The 24160-nt window shown below is 33.3% G+C and overlaps 1 protein-coding gene across 1 annotated transcript; it reads right to left on the minus strand.

Moving 5' to 3' along the window:
* Positions 1-43: 43 nt before the first annotated feature.
* On the minus strand, positions 44-23554 carry RasGAP1 (Ras GTPase activating protein 1). The gene is made up of 9 exons (XM_070642704.1): positions 23311-23554; positions 18674-18910; positions 11725-13361; positions 11521-11616; positions 7385-7629; positions 6840-7038; positions 2161-2312; positions 1275-1399; positions 44-1209 (listed from the first exon to the last, which is right to left on the minus strand). Exons 2-9 carry the CDS (start codon positions 18723-18725, stop codon positions 863-865), a joined length of 2853 nt encoding a protein of 950 aa, XP_070498805.1. The 5' UTR covers positions 18726-18910; positions 23311-23554; the 3' UTR covers positions 44-862.
* Between the last annotated feature and the right edge of the window lie 606 nt (positions 23555-24160).

Raw genomic sequence — 24160 nt, forward strand, 5'->3', positions numbered from 1 at the left:
AAAACTTTTTTGTAATTTTCATTATTTGATTTTTCAGCTTTTTAAAAGGTTCATATTGCTATTCATTTTTTTTATTAATTTTAATTTGTCTGTCGTTTACTTATCATCTATTTTGTAAGTTCTTATCCAATTTTTTTTTTACTATACAATTATTCACTTAATAAAATACACTAATTAAAAAAACATTTTTTAAAATTTTTTTCACAAAAATTTTCTAGAAAAATGAAATTTTCCACGGGAAAATTAATTACAAAATAATAACGAACAAAAAGGTTTTTTTAAATTAAATTTAATAATTACAAATTTTTTAAAAAAAGAAAGAAAATTAAGGAGGAAAATAGGCCATAAAGTGGGGCTGTCAACCCCACCATGACCCCGATACAATTTTTTTTCATAAATATTTTTTTGTGTATTTTCTTTCTTCTTTTTTTCTCTAAAATTTATCTTAAAAATAGACACAATTTTACACAACATACAATTTTTTTTTGTATCAATTTTGTTTAGTCTCAAGAGTTTCATCATCATAGTTCATTTTTTTTTTGTTTGAAAGTAGTATAAAAATGTTAAAATTCCACAAACAAAAAGGTGGAATTCAACATGCACACACCATTCATCATTATTTCTCATCATTATCTGATCGCTTTCATCATTCAGATGTGCGACTATTGTACAACATGATCATCATCATCATTCATCTTCATGTGTCGATTCCAAATAAAAAATAATGGAAATCATTTTTTTTTTGCGCGATCGTCGCAAAAATATTTCAGTCATCAATTGTCCGGCACCGTTTCATGTAATTGAATTCTATCGTGTGTCACATAATGGAACGTCATAGTAAGCAAGAGCACAATAGTGGCTGTTAGAAATGCGAAAATCCATCGGAATTGCGTAGAAAATGTCCACGCTGAAAGAGAGTTGGTGGAAGATCAAAATGTTGATTTGTTGTTGTTACAGGACGTGGTGTTGTTGACGAACCCGAATTTAAATTTGATGAGCTTACGCCACGTATGTAATTGTCATCGCCAATCGGCTCTTGTTTACTGCCGACTTTAAGATCCTTAAGTTGCTTATTTCTATGATTACGTTGAATTTGATCGAGTTTGTGCGCCTCTTCACTGAGCCTTCGGAGTGTTTGACGCGTTAATTCCGTCTCCTCATTTTTTGGCATATTTGTATCGAAGAATTTCGTCATAACATTCATATTGCCTGTTGGATATATAACAAATAATTAATGAGTAACTTAATATTCAACTTTTTATAAATATACATACCGATAATTAATGAATGAAGACGCTGTAAATCACGAGCTGGATCTAATTGCGTCACAAGATCAACTTCTAACGGTGTTTCGTCAACCGCTCTACAACCATTTGCATTTTGATCTCTTTCGTTACAGCTGTAATGTGAGATATTGAAAAAAATTATTAGTATTTTCTATAATTTGCGATATTTTCTATAAGGTAGTGTATGTAGGAGGTGATATCTAGCGGTTATTTGATGGATTTGAATGTCTAGATGCTGTGTTGAATTGGACAAGTTGGATTGTCGATCCAAAATCTAGCTTTAGGCCGGTAACATGCCAGAGTCACATTCTATAGGTTAATTAGTTCAAAATCCGACACTAGGTTGACGTTATTCTGGCATGGGATCGGATTTGAGTCGAATCATGCCTACCAGATACTGGATTAAGGATCGATTCACCGACTAGTGGTCCACAGGTGTAAAACAGCTCAATAACTCTACTTCTAACTTTATTAGCAACAACTGAGGCTCTCAATTGTCAAAATCTTAAAATTCATCAGGTTTTCTAGCTGTATTTCCTTAAATTCTACAATCCATGACTGTATCCAACGCCCTAGACCCAAAAGACATCTCAAATGACTAATCTCAAAACCCATTCAACACAAAATTCTCAATTTCAAAAGCCTCAAACTCAGTAAAAATAGTTTTAAAAAGTCAGCTGTTCACCATGAAACAGCAACAGAACACCTTTACTACCCGATTGACGTAGATACAGTCGATAATGTATACATTTTCATTTTGTAGAATAAGAAAAAAATGAAAAAACCTTTTAAAAAAAAAATCTAGACATTTTCCAACCATGTCTCCGCTAGACATAAAATACTACAGTAACAAATTAACATAAAATATACATACCACGTCCATTCACCATTAATGAAAGCGCATGGATGGAAAGTATCAAGTCTTCGTTTATTATTCTCACAAATTTTACTTAATAGATCCACCCACTTCTTCTCCTCAACACAATTTGCGGTTTGAATGTACAATGGTCGATCCTTACGCGTGATCTATAAAGAAAAAAAGCAAAAAAATTATGAATATTTTGGATGAGCAAGCACTTGAGAACAGGAAATTGTTATATCAACATGTAATCCGATCTGCAAACTTCATCATATACACAATAAAAAAAAACGTCGTCAATCAGCGGCAATAAGAAGTTGTGGATAGAATAAAGGGAAGGAGAATATAATTTTGCACGAAATATTTTAGAGCTATTCAAGTGAATAAACACTAAGCAACGTAAGATGAGATGAATAAAAGTATAAAAAAATTCCATCAACCACAAACTCTAATTAGCTTTTTTGCGAAGAAACAGCACAGGCAGTTCTCAAAGTCAAGACAAACATCAAATGATGATAATTATGACGAGAAATTCCGGAAGCTTGCGGTTCATTCATTACAGGTGATGCATAAAGTTTTTCTTAACTTTCCGGACACTTAATGTGGCTTTTCACGTCTCATCGGAATGCTTCATATCCATTTTCATTTTTAGATGACTGGTGTGGGTCGCTGTGTGCTTGGTAGTGATGTTAATGGAATGTTAGGGTTTATGGAGTGTCTGCTTCAACATTAGATGCTCTAGCTTCAATATTAGTTGCTTTAGACATAATAATGCTTGATTACTTCCTTGGCGAAGGCGCACGAGGGTCAATTGCTGCATTTAGAGTTCGTCGGAAGCTGGATCTGTCTTTAGATGACTTCTGTAAGTTCCTAATTCCTAGAACTATTCCATCGACGCTCAAACAGAAATTCCGTAACCTCTTGGGTCTATTTCAACATGAGTAGTCATCCCAAGACTCCCCCAAATGCCACACATCACTTCCAAACCATCCCAAAGCCAACAGAAGAACAATAAGAAGTAAAACTTCTTTGTAGGTTGATTCCAATTAAAATCTAATTATCATTTTTTCTTATAAATTGCCTCCGCAAAAGCTGTCAGCTAGTTAAGGTTTATTTAAGTTGAGTTAGTTCCACAAGTAAAATGGGTGACGATGAGAATAAAAGCGAAAATAAAGAAAGTTTTTTCTTTTCTTTCATTTACTTCTCGTCAAATTCATTCATATTATTGTCTTATTAAATGAAGAAAAGTGAGATTCTGTGAGTCTATTGCGCGCGCAAAATAATATATATATTTTTTTTACGAGTAGAAGAGATGAATGAAATGAAATTTATGTCAGTTGGTAATTGGATGTCGACGTAAATTTGGAATTGAGCGTAAAAATTATGTTGTAATTTTGTGGTGTTTTTGGTGGATGGAAGCGCATTTTCTGCTTGTTGAATGAGTGATTCTATAGTTTGGTAAAGTCTATACCTTACTATAGCTATGGAGCTATGATGCTAAGTTTCTTAGCAGTCTAATACAGTTAGTTTAATGGTCCATCTAATAGACTTCATAATCAGTATAATTAGTTGCATCTTCTAATTTTTTGTAGATCAGCTTAGTTTCATACCCCTGGACCATGTTGTCTTCCTAACCTGTCCGCTTTACCAGCTGTGTCAAGTATCCAGGACTGACGCTATCTAAACCAATACCGTAGTTTAGTTACATGAACCCAAGTAGTCGCATGCCCCTCAGAATTATCCTTATGTTCTACCTAGTTGGACATATGACTGACCTAATCGTATGCTCCAGCAAGTTAGACGTTTTTCTAGTTGCATGCCCCACTTATTTGAATCCATTACCTATTTGCATGCACCATCTTGTTGCATTTATTATCTGATTGTGTGCCACTACCTAGTTGTTTACCCCTTTCAACTGTGACTATGTTCTACTTAGTTGTTTGCCCCAGCAACTAGGAGTGTATTATCTAGTTGTTTGCCCTTCACAAATGGTAGAGTTCTACATAGTTGTTTATCTCATCTAGTTTGCCCCATCTAGTTAAGGGGCATGCAACTTCCCAGTGTTCTAAATTCAGTTATTCAAAGTTATTGACAAAAATCTAGTTTGTCAAAATCTACTATACTTCTATGTCAGATTCAACAGCAAATAACCATTTCACATTAATTTACAGATTGAGAGTAGAGAAAAGTTGTAAAAAAAATGTTCAGCAATTAAATTATGAAGATGCCGAACAAAATTTTTCCTCCTTTTGTGTATCTTGATGTGGCAATTTTTTTCTGAGAGATTTTTTTTTAATAGAAAATTTTGCCAGATGGAAAATGTTTTAAAAAAAAATTAGAGCAAATGATGAACAAATAACAGAAGATCTAAATAGTTCCCAAGCCTCATCACTTTGTGCTTTACCTAGAAAAAATCTCTCTATTGCTCTGCAATCATAATTCACGTTCTCATCATCTTCTGTTGGAAATACAATTGGTGAGGAGCAGCACCGTTTTCCCATCATTACATGCTGTATATACATTTGCATAATTCATCATTTTTATAATGAATAACGTAGAGAATTATGAAGAAATGAAAACTGAGATGTAGCAGTAGATAATGGACTAAAAAATTTGTTTGACTTAATTTCATCGTTGATTTTGCAAAATAGATTCATGTGCTGTTATATTCAATTATGAAACTGAGGCGCATTTCTTCATGCTAAGTGGTTTGTTATTGTGTTATTCAATTGATTTTTTTTCCGTAGCTTTAATATCCATTCTCATGATTTTATGGCTAATTTTAGAGTAATTCGATATGCTTAATGATTTAACGACTTTTTAAAATTTAAACTAAGTTGGTGCTGCTCATATTTAATTTTAATTCGCAAATAATTCAATTAAGACAATGAATTGACAAAAAATTCATGAATTACCTCCACCTACAGAATGGCAAGAATCATTTAAGGCAAGTTTTAATTACAAAATATGGTGTAATTCTATCGAATAAGTTCATTCCCTCGTTGTGGGAGTTGCGTTACGCACTCTTTTTTTTGGACAGTCAATAGAATGAAGCAGTGGTGGGCAACCGTTGTGACGCGGTATACTAGAGTGACATGAACAACATGCCGTGTGCAATTGGAGGTGTGGCATAGACTGTAATGTCAGGTTCTAGGAGGTTGGATTATGTGGTTGATTTGAGGTTAGGAGCACTGCAAAGCTTGTTGAGATAGGGTAAGTTTAAGGTTTGTCTAGGCTAGACTATCTAGATTGGTGGACTGTCTAGGTTGATATACTGTCTTGGTTGGTAGACTGTCTATGTTGGTAGACTGTCTAGTGTGGTAGACTATCTAGGTTAGTAGACTGTCTGGTGTGGTAGACTGTCTTGGTTGGTAGACTGTCTAGGTTGATAGACTGTCTAGATTGGTAGACTGTCTAGGTTGATAGACTGTCTAGATTGGTAGACTGTCTTGGTTGGTTGACTGTCTAGGCTGGTAGACTGTCTAATTTGCTCAAGAGAAGGGTACCAGACTAGAAAGGGAGCATGTCCTGAGGAGCTTCGGACAAAGCTTACCATCAAGGTGTGTCGAAGCACACCAAGGTGTGTCATAGCATACAAGATGTCCCTTGACTCACAGGTTGCCCACCACTGGACTAAAATTCAGTCGAATCACTAATTCAACAAGTGAAAATTTATAACTTGATACTTTTTAACAGTCAAATTATGCGTACCAAAAAAAAATGAGAGTAAAGCTAATTTGAATTCATCCATAGAGAATTTATTTTCCCACCGGTTGACACACCACATTATACTAAATGATAGCATAATAAAGAAAACGAGTCCATTGATCCAATTTTTTTTCCCACTTCTTATTTCTTATTTTCTATGACAAAAATTGCCATCATTTCCATTCAGTCAAGCAATCATCTTGTCTCACGCAATGTGATTCTTGTCATAGACAAAGTTTCAATGTCCAGTATTTTCATGTCTACGATCCATCACAGACAATAATGAGGAGGAATATAAAAATATGGCTTATTAGAAGCACTGCTTATTTTACATGCGGAAGACTGTTACTCTCGTCGTCGTCTCGAGAGAGACGTTTGCCTTGATGACTTTACGATTTTTTTTGTTGTTATGCGTTCAATCAGTCATGTCCTCTTATTCATAATCATCTCATATTCAATCTTCATCCACATGCGATGAAAATTATTATTTATTTCTACGTTTGCCTTTATTGTGTAGGTGTTGCAATATTTAGCAGATTATGCGGGATAGGAATAATAGGCATGAAGAAGACGTAAGATGTAATGTAAAGTGGATTTAATGTAAACATAGGCTGAACACTCACGCACGAATTAATATAAAAATTGACGTATTGCAGTCGGATGAATTAGTGGATCATCAATATATGGATTGATTGATTAAGTAAGTCATGCTATGGACAATCCAGAGGAGGTTATGACGATTTACAGTTGAGAATTTAAATATTTTTTGGCAGTTTGAAATTCAAATTTATTTTGACGGTTAAAAATTCAAAATTATTTTGACAGTTGATTGAAAATTCAAAATGATTTTGACAGTTGAAAGTTCAAATATTTTTTTACCGTTAAAAATTCAAATAATTTTTGACCGTTATTTTCCAAATCTCAAATATTCCTCAATAACTGTCCATAGCATGACTCTAATTAACTTAAATAGTCTGAAAACTTACCCGAAAAATATTTTGTAGTTTAAAACTCTTCTCCTCAAGCCTCTCAACGGCAACAAGTTCCGTTAGCGGAATATCACAGATTGGTCGTTTGCCCTTTGCTTTTGCATAACTAAGTGTATGAGTGGTTAATCGGAAGTATCGCTGCTTGAAATTCCGCCGTCCAAAACGTTTTCTATTTTGTGCATGTTTCGTCATCATCCTAAAATTTGCATTTTTGTAGTCGAGATGAAGTAAAAAAAAAGAAATAAAAAAAAATTCATTAATTGGCATCAAATTACACGATTTTTATGGGAATTTGTCAATAAACAAAATTCTTTCTTCATTTGGAATTGACGTAGACAATGAAAATTGCATATTATTGTTATAAAAAAAATTGGATATCGACAGAATATACAACAACAATAACTCACCATTCACTAAATATCATCATTAAAGTGATTATCATTGTGAGTTTAACAAGAAAATGGAAGAAAGAGAGAGAGAGAAAGAGAGAGAAGATAGAGAAATGACATTTTCCATGACATTAAAATATAAAGATGACTTACCCGTCCTTCAACAATATCGGTTCATGTCCACATGACTCGACATCGCGTGAGTCTTTTATTGAACATGAAATGACATCAAGAAAACGTTTGACTGCTTCGACATGCTTCTCAGTGCAGAATTTCTTATATAATTCAACAGTAAATTCCTCTTTTGCGTGTTGTTGTGCCGATCGTGAGCTCACTAGATTCCCCAGTGATTGTATTGTTTTTGAGATTAACGTAAGCGTTCGATTTGTTTGTGAGTCCTGAAAATACAGCAGAAAATAAAGAATATATAAAGGAATGTGCATAATATTCAAATTGTACAAGAGACGCCGTCGACAATGAGCAGCAACAAAGCAAAGCAAAGCAAAAAAAAAAATAAAAATTGAAACCACACTTCCGGTCTGTTTCTCTTCCTTTCTCTCGTATTTCTTATGCCTTATGTCGTTGCACACAAAAAAAAATTTGCTTTTCATTAATTTTGAATGGCAAAAAAGTGAATCCGAAAAGACTTATCAATTATTTTCAATCGCAGGCTCGTTCGGAAGCTACAAAAGAGTTTGAGGAATGGGATGTAGTTAGGGGAGGCCTATCCAGGAGGAGGCAGTGGTGGGTAACCTTTTATAATTCGAGACATCATTTGGTAGTAATTTTGGACCAATACAGTACACAATATACGGTTCAAGACACTTCCAAACAAATTTTGACTACACACTGGGGTGCCGCGACACATAGGTTTCCAACCAGATAGTGTGCTGATTACTCCTTGAGCAATCTTTCGAGATTTGGCCATGAATTAGCAGACGAGGACAAAATAGTCAATTTTCTTAGGAAATAAGTGAATGAACATGCATATAGATATCCATAGGGTGCCCCAGGGATGTCCTAGGGTAACAGTATCAAACTCTGTGAATAGTAAGAGATCCCGAGGAAGACACAACTAATTCCTGGATTAAATGTGTAATAAAGGACGCTTAAGTCCTTAGAATACCAAAAAGACAGAAGTTCTTGAAGGATACAGCCACCTATACGACACTGAGTGCACGTGTGCCCAACTCAACAAAGTAAGCAACAAATAAACGAACCCCTAGCCTGATTCACTTTTAAATTAATTTCAACGACTGCGTCACTTAATTTATTATTATAAAATATTTTAATTTAATTTCAATGCAAATCCGGCGAACTTCTGCCTTCTTAGAATATCCAGTTCGTTGTTCGCTCATGAGTCATAATAGAAAATCTTATATTTCTTATCGAATCATTATTTCTAAGAAAAACATAAGATCATTTATTCATATTGTCTCGCTGTAATTAAGATTTGTTGAAGAATAATTCATTAAGGAGCTCAATATTTTGTTGTGTGAATGAAAAGTGGATTTAATGAGTCCTACGCAGATGTTTTGAATAAACAAAAATTGATGGATTCGAAAATTAAATTTATGCAACTTTTTTACTATGTTTGTGGACTATTGGATTTAATCAGATTCGAGAATTAATTTAATTTATTTAAATTTTAAGAAGCTTTTCCAAGCGGAAGATGTGCAAATAATTTAAATTTTATAGTCTAGTTATTGGGTTTTGCTAGGTTGAGAATCTACTTTCGAAACTAGAATTTTTTAATTTTCGAAATTAGAATTTTTCACTTTCGAAATTAGAACCTTTGACTTTCGAAATTAGAGTTTTTATGTTTCGAAATTTGAACCTACAATTTTCGAAATTGGAATTTTTAATTTTCGAAATTAGAATTTCTAACTTTTCGAAATTAGAGTTTTTTTAATTTCGAAATTAGAATATTTAGCTTTAGAAATTAGAATCTTCAACTTTCGAAATTTGAGTTTTTAGCTTTAGAAATTCGAATTCACAACTTTCGAAACTCAGATCCTTCCAGATATCACATCCACCCAAAGCGTGCAAACCTCAATCAATGCAAATTCAATTTTCCTCAATTAAATCACCACTGCGCTCTATTACACGATAATCATTCGACTTAATTTTTCCATCGCTTGTTCTGTTTAATTTACATTTCATCTTTCCTTATATACAATCTCTTTTCCTCTATTAATATAGTGTGTATATGGAATTGCCGTCATTTTCATTGGCCGATTTTTTCACTAATGTAAATATTTAAACGTCACTTGAACGTGATTAACTATTATTCTTATTGAGAGAACAGCAACAAACAAAAAAAAAGTTATGAAATTAAAAAGCGAAAAAACTGAGTTGGATATTGTGGATAGAATAAGAAGAATGTCGTCACATAATGACTCATTGAATTTCAGTCTTTGAATTTAGTTCTATTTGAATAATTATATTATAGCATGGCGAAGCTAGCTCTTGCTCTTGTTATTCGATTCCCATTTACGTTTTTATATTTCAATTGCTTATGTCGTGGTCGTCGACGGGGCATTAGTTTGTTTTCATAGTAATGCGAAACCTTTTTGTCAATGTAAAAAATATGAGTATACAATAGAATCGAATAAGCCAGTAAAGTAAGCGGAGGAAGGAAGCATTGCTTACAGCAGCACAAATGGTAGCCGAGGAAGGAAATGAGAAATAAAGAAAAAAAATAATTGAAATAATGTTAGATATTTTAATTTACATGCGCGATTTATGAATTATCGATGATTGCTGCAATTAATGAAGCTTTTTGGCGTAAGTAAATGTGAATGAAGAATTCTTTGTTTTGATGAAATTTGATTCATTATTGACGGAATCGTGATTTTTGATGGAATTGTGGCTATTGGGTGGGATATTGGTTGAGATTCTATGTTTTTCTAGAGATTCTAGCAAATTTTTTTAGAGATTCTTGGTTTTGGATGGTTTATTCGAGAATATTGGAACTAATAATGTTTCCGAGCAGCACAATAAGGCAAGCAGCATTGAATGTGGTAGAACTGGATTGAAATCTGCTGCTAAGATGCCGTCAAGGCCGTCGGAAAGAGTCAATGGCTTTTGATTGACTCGAGCTACACAATGTGGTTCAAATTCAGCTATCGCGGTGCCGTCAAGACAGCTTAGAGTCTTATCGTTAATGCGGTAACATGGCGGAGCACTAGCAAATATGCTATACCAGTGGTGGGCAGCCTATGAGCTGCAGTGTCTCCAAAATATTTCAAAAATGCAATGAACCGTAAACCGCATGGGATTTCATTCGAGTCTTACAGGCACCAAGGCGTGCCGCGAAGACGAAAGGTTGCCTCCAACTGTCTTATACTGTTCAATATGTCACCTAATGCCAAAATCACATCCAAAACACAAAATTCTATCCAAACCAGGTCAAATGCCAATCTAGTCACACAAAATTCCGGTCAAGGTCACATAAAACTGCACAAAATGCTCAAACTCATATCTATCATTTTACGACCTTGAACTAGATTCCACCCAATTTCACCTTATTCTATCCATCCCATAAGATATTCCCGACACACCACATCCCCTAATCCAATCATCTTGAATATCATTAAAGTAATTTTCTCCTCTCTCGCTGGTTGTAATTCACAATCACCAACAATCAATTTTCAATTCAAACAACGAAAAAAAAAAAAATTTCATTCATGAATATCTCCGTCGCTTGACGGTTTGTGCGTACGAGAAGGAAGGAACTGAATATTTTGTTAAGTAATATTGATTGACAAAATAATTGAAAATTAGAATTTTTAATTTTTTTTTTCTGTGCTGTGCTTGTCGTCTTTGACTATACGTAATGAGTCGCGTTATTTGCGTGTATGTGTTCCATTATTTGAAGCTTAGTGTCATGCTAATCAGATATATATATTTTTCCGATTTCGGATATTGTTACGTTTATGTAACATGACGAAGGAAAGTGAGTTTCTATTTTCAGAATGTCAAAGCTAATTTGATTCCGATTTAAGAATATATGGTAAGCCTGTGACTTTATATTGACTTGCCGTCGCTACTCGAATTTGAGAATATTTTTTTTTTGTGTAGACACTCCATCGCTCAAATTACTTTGCAAAAATGCGTCTCTAGCTATAAGCAGCTATAATGAAGGCATTTGTAGACATTCTCAGAAGCCCACAAAACCCATATCCTCTGTGCTTTACTATGGCTTTTTTTGCTTGTTATTGTACTTATTTGTCATGAGTGAATGACTTTTATGTCATGTAATGTTATGCAATAAACTCAATACTTACCAATGGCTCGGCAGTTAGATCAAATAATTTTGGTCCGAGGATTGCTGGTGCAAAAAATCGTAAAAATATGAAGCCAGATACTACGCTGTATCGTACCTATTGATGCACAACAAAAAAAAAAGAAGATAAAGACATTATTTGTCAGCCAACGCGCACATGGTGTGATGTAATAGACAGGAATTGAATATTAACAAAGAACCTTACCTCTTTATTCTGTGGAAAATATTTTGTCGCACTCTCACGCATATTGTAGAAAATGTCACATAAAACACGTGGACATTTATTTGCACTTCTGATGATGGCGTCAAACACCTTCTCAACATAGTCATGTAAATTATTAAGATTCTGTTCAATTGACGTTTTTTCACGATTAATACGTGCTGGATCTATTTCACAGCATTTTTTTTCATGCAATATGAGCTCAACGATTGGCCTTAAGGTTGAGTGAAGATAATGAAGACCACTTAATTTCATCGCCTCATCCATCATTTTTGAAACGAGTGTATTGCCACGAAATATCGTCGTTGGATCTGTTAATTTACATATTTCATATTCAGCCAATCGTTGAATTATATCCACAATTCGCTTATTGTGCGTAAATAATCTCACAAGTGGCTGCGCAATTTCTTGCTTATTTGCAACCATTTCACCTAATAAATAGACGGCAGATGTTGTTATTGGACGTTGCTCAACACTTTGTATGAGGAGATTCAATAATTGATCATAATTAGCTAATGGAAATACATGATCTGCTTGATAATGAAGTTTAAGTCTCAATGAGCCTAATGAATTTTCACAGCTAAGTCGTGTACCAGGCGGCGTTGCGCATGATTTTGCAGGTCTCGATTGACTTGAACGTGGAAGTAAAAAATACCATGCTGATTGTTGTAAATATTGTAGCTCTTGTTTACCACGTGCCGGCAGTCTTACTTCACCCAAGAAATTATCTTCAGCCATACCAGCTGAATGCCATAGCTGTACAACAATTTCACATAAATCATTACCGCCAAATGGCGTCACTGTATAAATCTTACTGTCACTTGTACCATGTGATCCACTTCCATGTGTAAAATCATAAAGATTAAATTCAACTACTTCATCGAATGTTGGATGTATCGTTTTTTTCCGTACTTTTGTTCGTCTTGTTATTTTACGTTTATTTGTATAATGTGCCGTTATTGTTGCATATGGATCACATTGATTATTCTTTTTTGTTAAATCCGAACAGGCTTTTAGTCGTACCTGTATCCTTTGATTTTGATGAAAGGAGTTTGTGTAAGGAACTCTGAGGAAATTGCCTTGTTGTTTAAGGCTCACATCTTGTTGACTACTCGATCGCTGTACAAGTGATGATGTGTGTGTGGAATGAAGGAGTTTTGGTGCTTTATGATTTGACGTTTGATGATTTGTTGCAGGTGATAAGATTGTTGTTGTCGTGTAATTATTACTTGTTGATTTAAAATTTTCTTTACTATGATCATCATCGGAATCAATTATTTTAACTTCTATTTGTGCCATACCCTGACATTCGGAATCATCATCAACTTGTCGTAATGGAAACCAATGATCCTTATGATTATATAAATGTAAATCACCACGTCTTATTGCTATCTTTCCAATCGCTTTATCCTGCTTTAAATGTCGATCACGTTCTAGTACATAAACGGATAAATAGCGAAATTTTCTTGGTATCTCAAATGAAAACTCCTCTCCAAAAAATGGAGCCTGATTTCTTTGTGTTTGTGTACGACAGATTTCCTCCTGATCTAATGCAACTGTACAATACACATCCTTTGTGTTTGATGATGTATTGGCACGACCGGTAAGGTTTTTTGCTTCACCTGGAAATTAATTAATATTAGTTAATGACTATATAGTATTAAGAATTGAATGATATACGATAATAATGCAATAAACTTGTGACTAAATTTAGACTCTAACTGTCAATAGCCTACAGAAATGTACGACAATAAAACTCATTCTTTGAATCAATAAAAGTTGAGTTCTTTTGTGAATTGTTAATCTTTTGAGGCAGAGGTGTGGTCAGGGGAGGAACTGGGGGGCTTAGGGGATCAGATACCCTATTGTCCTCAATTTTTGGAACCTTTTGTTCATTTTTGCTGATATTTTTGGACACAAAAGTCCCAAACTACGAAGGAGAGACTCTGAATGACGTCAGCCTCCACCCCTGCCCAGCCATCGACTTTCCTGCATCTTAAATGATTAAGAACACAAATCTGTCTATTGACAGACACCAAAAAATATTCATATGAGGTCCACTAAGTGGCATATATTCTCATCTTCTTCATTTTTTTTTGTTGTTTTTTATTTAAATTTCTATAAATCACAAGCAATTTAAATGCCAGACAAACGGAACTAAAAGCTTATGTACGTGATTTTGTAAGAAGTTTAATTTATCTTAATCTCAAAAAATACTCAAAAGCACTCTCCAATATATCTAGACAAGAAAATAAAATGCATACAGTCATGTCAAGATAAAAACAATGCGTAACACATGAATGAATGGAACCGATGAGGAGGAGGAAGAAGAAATAAAAAAAATTGATTGTAAATTGGAAACTACAGAAAAAATTTCTGTGATAAGAAGTATTGAATGAAAAATAAAAAGTTAAGTATGGACAGCACTTGAAATATGGAAACTGTATCTATGACTAAATATTGCCTTTTATCAGTTTGTATTTGCCTCTCTTTCCACTATCAAATTCCATTAATGCGACTCCTTTGTAATAAAAATAGCTTTGCTTAGACTAGCATGAAATGAATGGAGAGTCAAAACCGGCAATAGATTGCAATGTTGAGGAGGAGTGTGGGAGGTTGTTTGTAAATGATGTCTGGGTATTTGGAGGAAGGAGGGAAGGAGAGGAATTTGGACTGAGACTGAGACTGGTTTTTTTGGGTATATTTTAGTGCTGGCATGGATTTTCCTTTATATTCTGGATTTGAATGGCACATGGTGAAGAGAAAGGCGAACGATCAGGTGTAGTCCGGTATAAATCTAGTCTGAGACCGTATTTCATCGAATCTGGTCCCAAATCACAGTCACGTCGAACTTTGCGTTGGATTTTTCGACAGAGTCAGCAACAGAGTCAGATGGAAAGCCTTCTGTTGTAACCTTAGCTCCACATAGGAACATGGTTGCAGTAAGTAAGTAAGTATAGACAGTCTGCCCTCCAGGAGAGTTAATCTGATCTCCTGCTTGATCCTTACAAGTCTTTATTCGAATAAATGAATCCTGAAGTTCTGGAGTACTCAACATTCATCATAATGCCTTACAATTTCACACTAGATATTAGAGGAAGTCCAAAGACATTGTTGCATAGATTAGGAATTGCATTGGAAGTCCAAATGCATACAGTTCTGCATTATTTGTTATTAAATGCACAATCTAAGCGAAAAATCATGATAATGACGTTACAAATGCAATCATTATTACATCCTGATGACTGTCATATGACGTAAAATCATGATGACTTCATCAAAACGTCATGATGACTTCATTGACATCGTCATCGTTATGATGTGTCGCTGGGGACACGCCTTCAGTTTTCGACCGAACTATAAAATGAGACATTTAGTCTTTTAGTCTGTAAGAGCATGAGGGAGACCAAAGAACTCTTGGAGAGAGACAAAGGCAGCCAACGATATAGTCAGTTATAGATCAGCCGACCGTGAGAAGCAATGGATCACTAAACAGCCAGCAAAATAAGTAAACAAGTACAAAATGATATCACAATAGACTTGCAATTGACATCACTTCCTCACAACTCCCCATCTTAAGTAAGAGGCAAGCAAAAAAAAAATATGTTTCAGCAATTTCCATTCATAAATCAGTCAAGATACAAGAATTATAGAAAAAAAAAAAATATATATATATATACACGAACCATTGCTAGTGATAAATGACACGACGCGGGACAATAAAAATAAAGAGAGGAAAACCTTTCATTCAGCTTTTCTTCTTACATGAAAACAAGAATGAGAAAAAAAAATATTCATTGAGAAAGTCGAGAAATCGAGACACACAACTGCACATTATTACATGTGTGTATAATAGAAGTCTTATTTATATAAAAATACATGTGATGAAGGCACAAGGAGAGGAAAAATCAATGAAAATTTATTTTCATGATCTAAAATTTCATTCACGCATTCTTATCTGACCTTTTAAGCCACAAACGTTGGAATTAAAATTTATCACCTTATAGACAATTTTCATCTTTCAACAGCACAATAATAAATATCATGTCTTGTATATTGACTGCCTTACGTAGATTAATGACGATGGAGATATCTTGCATGTTATGACAGTGATATACCATTGAGAGATGTATGATGTGATGAATTTACTGGATTTTTTCATTAAATTCTACGAAATTGGCATGTAAATTTGTTCAATTAGATGGAACTGCTTGTTTGTATTATAAATTTGCATGTGCTTCTGAATTTGTGAGTCATGAAGGTTATTTTCGGTGTATTTTTGGGATTTCGTGACGACATTTGAGTTTGATGGAATGACGAGTCTGGCTTATAGTTGTGAAAGATGCATGGAATGATGCAGGATGTGAATTGATGGCTTAATTTGTGGATATTTTTAGAATTTTTGATTAAAAGTTGGGATTTTTTGGGTAATTTATGTTCAGCCGCACCATACTGATCTACAGCATCAACAACACTAACCCGGCTAGCCACAAGACGTAGAATTAATCAATAATCCAGCCCCAGACATACTTGTCCTTGACCTGAATCCAAATTACATCTAATCCACCATAAAATCAGTGACACAGTGGCCTGACGCCGAATTCTCACTCAATCCTCCACCGTATGCCTTCCCGGAAAGCTCCAAAATCTGGACCAAACCACAGAATTCCCAAAATTCATCACTATCAACTTCCAACAACTGAATTGCACTCATTCGTAGAAATATAAATATAATACCGACAATTTTCATGATAACATTTCAATTTAAAAACCTCATAAAGAGTCATAGACATTTTGTGAATCATGTGCCTCAATAGTATTATGTGGTTTATAGTCTTCATGGAATCTCTTGACGATTAAGATTAATTTTACTAATTTATTCAAAGAATTTGTATAAAATGGCTTGATAATTTGGAATTATTTGGGATTCTTGTGGCTGATTAATGTCGATAAAATGCAATGCCCGAGCGGCACACGAATGGACAGATGGTGTCGATAGAAATAGTAATGGACTTGGATCCAGTTTCAGACGGAAATCAAGGGAGGCCTTGGATGGCCATTGGATGGCCTTGGATGGCCAAAGGAAAGAAGTGGGTACACAAATGAAGAAGGCTTCGTCACGGAGCTCTACAGGCTCCATCCGGAAGGTTGCTTGAAATAGACGTCCATCTGACTGTTCAGTGTCGTACCCTTCATCATTTCCATCACTCGGCACGAGAATCACATCAAATATCCATCCTCACGTAGTTCTTCCAAAGAATCATGAATGAAAAAAGTATTCGTAACATTCTTAAAGACTTGCTATAAATTTTCATTGAAATTCTTGAATAATTCTACCGAAAAAAGAGAGAACCTTTACAGCTACACCCACCCATTTCATTCATTCATTTATTCATTCATAAATATGAAGCATGCTTGAGAATGTAGAGGAATTAAAAGGATCGTCATACGGATTAGGGAGGGTATATTTTGTTTGTTCTATCTACATGCTATATATCTAGCGACATTATAGTTTTTTTTGTTTCAATGGGGGAAAACTCTTCTTCATCTATGCATGCCTCTATGTATGTGTCATTGTTGAACTCGAGGGGAGAATTTTCATTCAAGAAAAAATAAAATAGGAGGTTGTTCAGTTCCAGAGAAAATGTGCGCGCGTCACGTCATTCATAAAATAGAATTTTTCAATTCACAAGAGTGTAGATGTGCGTGTGTCAATTGGAATTTGCATGACATTCATTCATTTATGCACATGATAATTATGCACAAGTCATGTCTTCTTCTTTTCCAATTCCTCTCTCGTTTGTTTCTAGTTCTCTTATCATGTGCTGCATGCAATACACACATTTTTGACCTAATTTTTTTTTTCTTATATTTAAATACCCTCCACGCAGCTCTTGTTGCTGTTCTTCTTATTTTTTTGTTCATATATTAATTCAGCCACACACATGCAGACATGCAGTTGCGATCGTAAAAATTGTTTCCTACTTTTCATATCCATGCGGTCAATGAGCTACATGAATAGATCTAAATTTAATTATTGATTTCCATTCATGCTCTCGTGAATGCTCGCCGATTGTCAAAAAATTAATGATGACGATGAACAAAAAAAAAAGTGTGAAGAATCAAGGCAAGTATATATATATTCCCGTCATGTCTTCGAAAAGTCTCACAGTGAATGATTACAATCGCATATATTCGAATATGTATACACAAAATAATTTTTTTTTTTTCATTCATAGCTAGAGTTTCTGAAGCTGAATGTACATGTACACAACAGAAAATTTTTATGTATGCTGTCTATGTGGTAGTGAACACACAAAAAAAAACCATTTTTTTTTCTTCTCCATTCATTAAAATAATTCATCAGAATGGAACTCTGTGTATTCTCATATTTGTTGTTGTTGGTTGCCTTTAGTCCGGAGAATTATGCAAAAAATTGTCACATTTTAGAGCACTTTTTGGATATTTATTAAGATTAGTCACTTCATTATGGCATTTATTGATGCATGTCCATTACAATGTTAATATTAAACATCATTTCATTGAATATTTTTGAATTTTATTTCACACCTGCAACCATCATTACAGATATTCTCTCAAAAGATGCTGTATAATGTATGTTGTATGTGCTCTCGGCGTAAAAAAACCTTGATTGAAAGGAAATTGCTCATACTGTGGATGCATATTTTTATCGTACACAATTTGGGGTTAAGCATATCCGATATTGAGAGTCAATTTAAATCTTTTTTTTTGTCTCTCCTTGACCAAGTGCAGTTTTTTTTTTTTGTCGGAACTGCTGAATTTTTTTTTGTCAATGAAATTTTTACACAATTTTTATTTACATTTTCTGCACAGGATGTTTATCACATTATTATTTGATATCATTATCACATTATAAACACATTTTAACTGATAAATATGCACTAGAACTTACCAATTTTGATTCTCAAAAACTCTTCCGTTCGTACTAGTTGTTCCATTTTCATTTATAATATATTTGTGTGTATATAATTTCTTTATATATATATATATATATTTTTTTTTTCAATTAATTTTACTATTTTCATAAAGTTTTCATTGAGCGATTCATTTGCTACTTTTTATCACTTATGCACTTCATAGATATACTTTAATTAAGGACTTTTGAGATCCCTTTTTAATGTCTTATCACCTAAAAAAAATATTAAATTTAAAAATTATAGATATTTTTTTTTATATATATTTTAAGAACGTCTCTCTCAATAATAAATGTAGCTTCTGAGTTCGGTTGGAGTTTGTGACTGTATTGTGGGACACTTCCAACGGATGCCTTTTTTTTATGCTTGACTTTTCACTTTTCACATTTTACTTCTTTTTTGGCGCAATTTTTTTTAATTAATTTTTTTAATTTAATTTAAATTTTTTTAAAACTTATTTTTTAAGATTTTTAATATTTTTGTTTATAGTCCTCTTAACTCATTGCAAACTGTCTCAAAACCTCTCAATTTGCTCACTCACACTAACATACAATACACCACAAATACTAATGTAGCTTGTCTGCAGCGACATCTGACGTAATTTGTTGATAAACTTTTTTTTGCGGGAAAATTAAAAATTTATTAACTTTTTTTTTTGCAAAATAATTTAAAATTAATTGGAAAGGCTTACTCAATTGGAGGTGGATTTGTGGATGTGTGATGTGACATGTAGTTATGGGGTCAATTGGATGTCATGTGACACTTGATATTGTAAATTATGTTTTTTTGATTCTGAGCAGGATCATGAGGATGCTCATAAATATTGAGGGATGCTCTTTTATCAGGAGTGGACAACCTTTGTGCCGCGGCAAAATAGTTTGCCGTCAAAAATGTTTGGAACCGTATATATTGTGATGTTTTGGTAGAGCTTAACCACTAAGGTTTACAATGAATATAAAAAGGTTGCCCATCACTTGAGTATACTTATGAGGATGCTCATTTAAGTGACTATACTCAATGTCTGTCTAGGTAATCTTTATGAAGACATTTAATAGAAAATTGGCAAAATTTGAATCAAAATCCATCAAATTCTTAACAATCTTATAGGACCGAAGACTTGAACTTCTTGCTTATTAGATGAGCAGGCCTGTGCACATCACAGTTCCTCTAAGCCTGCAGACCTCCACTTTTAAACAAACCCTACAATTTAGCAAACTTTCTGCTACACAACATCAGCACAACTCCACGTGTAAATGTCAGAACCTTTCTAATTGACATTTAAGTGTGTAGCTTCTATGTCACTAGTCGTGTGTGAATATCGTTAGCATTATTATTATTTTTAGATGAGGCAAGAGGATTTTTTCTAATCTAAATTTGAGTTAATAAGGACATTATGGATTATATGCCACTCAAAATCCCATTCCATGACAACAATTATGCTTCTATACTCGACGATATTTACGTCAATTTCATCTCTTCCCTTATTTTTTTATCATCAATATGATGATGATGAACATTTCCAATCGAACAATCAAAAACGAGTTGTTATTAGAACAGTAAAAAGGTTTTTACATACCCCCAACTAAATCGTTCAAATGGAAATTTATGATTATTTTTAATACATGAAAAAAAAGAAAGAAGAAGATGTATACCTAAAGCCCATCATCATTCCCGAGCTGCACATGTTATTCAATGGCAGTCAAATGGCATCCAAGTGGCCATTTTCATGTAAAATGCTATAAAAATTGCCAACTTAATGCCTTAATGTTGCCACCACTTGGGTGACATGTTGCGACCATGTGGCAGTCATGTTGCAACCATCTGACTGCCACGTTGTCACCACTTGGCTGTCATGTTGCCACCACTTGGCAGCCATATTGTCACCATCTGGCTGCTACATATATTGCCACTATCTGGCTGCTACATATATTGCCACTATCTGGCTGCCATGTTGCCACCATTTGAATGCCATTTGGACATCATCTGGCTGTCATTTGGACACCATCTGGCTACCATGTGACCAACATGTAACTGTCATGTGGACGCCATGAAAAATCATGTCCCGCTCGGGATTAAATCAATTTCTTTTATTTTCTTTCTCGTTTGTTTTATCGATCAAATGCACTTTCATCGAATTCACATATAAAATAAAAATTGTGAGCGGAAATGTGATTGGCCCACTATGCATGTTAGGCATGAAAAGAGAAACATAGCGGCATCGATGCACTTTTTTAGTTGTGGATTAAATGAGCATTTTGATTTAAATGATTGGTTAGGTTTTATGACTTGTCACAGGAAGCTTCGATTTTATTTGTTTTGTGAAATTCTTTGAAGATTATTTTTGGATGGTTTGTGGACCTTTTTCTATTTTTGGAGGCTTTAATGAGTGAGATTGAGTGATTTTGAGGTGAGTTTTATTGATTTTTGTAGTAGAAAGTGAAGATTTTGATGGGAATTGTTGGAATTTGGATGAAAAATTGAATTTGTAGTTAAAACTTGTCAATAATCAGAACCCGGAGCCTCAGAGTTCAGTGACTCTTCAGAGGCCTTCCTTGGAGTTCGGACTCCCAAAGTCCTGCCAACTCTATTCTAGACCAGATTAGATGAAATCGAGACTGATTGCCGAGTCAAGCCAGTTTGGAACCGAATTTTCACCCATTTCTAAGTCGTGTGTCTTCTAAGAATCGGTTAACCCAATAATAAGCAACATTTACCCCACAAACAATTAAAATTAGACTCTAAAAGTGTGTAAAAATAGTCCAATTCTTCAAAAGTTTGGATACAAATTTAGTCTGTGTATCTATATTGATAAAACAAAATTCACATTAATTTCTGCAGGCTATGGCAGTCTAAATGTCAAATATCATTGATATAAAGTGTTGAAGTATTCATAAAAATTTAAAAAATAATTCGCAATGTTAATGGCTATATAAATAAGTCGTTGTGTTTTCTTAAGAGGTTTTACCTTAAAATGCGATTTAAACAGAAGTAATGAACAAGTCTTGTAGCATTGTAATAATGATTATCCTATTTTTAGAATCTGTTTAATTATTCAGAATGCCGTCAAGAATATTCTTGATGTAAAATTTGAAAATATATTTTTTTTTTTTATGAATGGGGGTTTAAAAATACACATGCATGGATTTTGAGTAGGATTTTTGTGTTTTTTATGGTGAAATTAATTCAAGTATTTTGATTTTTATTTGAGGAATTCAATGAATTTTTGAAAAAGGTTCGTCAATTTAATGTGAAAAAGAAGGTTGAAAAATTGAGAAAATATAATTTAAAAATTTTTAAACCAATTTAAGAAATTGAATTAAAAAAATTTAAAAATATTGAAAAAAAAATTTAAAAAAAATTAAAAAATTTAAAATTTGAACAAGTTTATAAAGTTTAAAAAAAAATTCAAATTTAGAATTTTTTTAAAATTTAAAACAATTTAAAATTTAAAACAAAATTAAATATTTAAAAGAGATTTGAAAACTCCTTGAAAAGTTAAAACAATTTAATTTTAAAATTAAAACAATATTAAATTTCTAATTTTTTAAAATTAAAACAACTATAAAATTTCAAAATTTTAAAAAAGTGAAAATTCATTTACCAAATTTGAAAAAAGTTTAAAAATTTAAAAAAAATTCAAAAAAAAAATTAAAAAATTAAAAAAAAAGTTTTGTAATTCAAAAAAAGTTTTAAAAAATTCAAAATTCCAAAAAATTCTCAAAAAACAAACCAAAAAAGTCAACTCAAAATACCTTAAAAACTAATCCACAACAACATGTTATTGCACCCCACAATACATGTTCCAACCTCAATTGCATAAACTTCAATAATCATTCTTTATATCCACTAAATAATTATTCCAATTCAAGACAGACATCCACATCACTATATAAAGTGCATTGTCCAATTTAAATATACGCTAGATCAATCAGACCTAAAAAAAAAACTTTATTTATACAATTTCCTCTCCTCAATCTCCATCCACAAATCTCAAAACAATAAAAAATAAAAAAAAATCTTTTATTTTACGAGACGAATTTTGAAAGATTTGTTTGCATTTATTATTGGGCAAATGGTATGTAAAATAATATATCCGAAACCCACAACACCTACAATCTAATCGATGGTATTGAATAAATATATATATGAATAAAATGTCATTATTTTGGAGTGTCTCAAGCAAACTGGACAGAAATTGTATATATAAAAAAAATGTGAAGGAAGAGTCAGCCACAAAAAAAATGCGTTTGTCGGATGATAATAGAATAAATTAAGGGGATTGTTCAGTTGTTTTGGAACTTGACTTTTTTTAGGACCCCCCCCCCCTACTTTGCATGGGGGGGGGGGGGGTCTAATAAGAAATTTCTCTTAAGAACCCCCTTAAGGGGGGGGTCCTAAAATTGTTACGTAACAACCGAACGACCCCCTAAGTAGTCGATGAGTGAGCGTAATAAATAAATTATTATAGTAAAAGTTGTACTATAATCACTCACAAAAAATAAATGTCATCAACTATCTATTAAATACACATTATTACTTGACACAGTCAATTTCAATTGATAATTAAGCTAATTTATTATTGTTTTAAACAAAAAAAAAACTTATTTCTCTTTACTTTATTTGTCAATGTAGTTTCCGGCTTCACCTATATTTCAATTTTGATATGCGTTGGCAATTAATTAAGCTCTCACTTTTAAACACAAGCACTTAGTTCCTTTAAATTATTATTATTATTATTATATTTTCACTTTGGTTTCATTTTTTTAATTTTAATTTCTCACTTATTCTTCAATTATTATTCCTTTAAATTTTAAAAAAATCACGAGAATCGCGTAAAAAATTCAGCACATGTATCGAACATGATGATTATCGTACAACCGCTCTTTCTGAACTAACTGACTGTATAGAAAATATAAAAAAAAACTTTTTTTTTTTCGCTCAACTCTAATGAATGAAAAAAAGAAAGAAAAAACGACCTGAAAAACAAATTTTTATGAATGAAATTGTAGTATTTGTGTGTGCGAGAGTGAGAGAGGAAGTGAGAGAGTAGGGTAAAGTTTCTCTGTGGTGTGTGCGTGTCTCCGGAAAGAGAAAGATTTCCGAATGGAACCAAAATTCATTCTTAAAAAAAAAGTCCTTTCTTGAATATTAAAATAAAAAATTGTTTACTCGAGAATCCTCCACAAGTGAAGTGGATGTGTAGATGTCGAAGACACATTTTTACCCTACGACAAATGTCGAGAGAAAAATGAAATATTATTACGTATTACGAAGAGAAGAGAATGAAGAAAGATTAGAGAATGTTTTGGGGATGTTCGTGGATGACGGGTGGATTTGGATTGGATATTGTGATTCTTACTTTCTATTATAACTCTTATCGTCCAGCCTAGAACCTCTAGGCATTCGAAACCTCAAATAGAGATCAAGAGGAGGATTATGGTATTGCAATGTGCATATTTTGAGGT

This window comes from Chironomus tepperi, unplaced genomic scaffold (assembly GCF_022539635.2).
Source record: "Chironomus tepperi strain 1889 unplaced genomic scaffold, CSIRO-AGI_Ctep_v1 contig_298, whole genome shotgun sequence".
Taxonomy (NCBI): Eukaryota; Metazoa; Arthropoda; class Insecta; order Diptera; family Chironomidae; genus Chironomus; species Chironomus tepperi.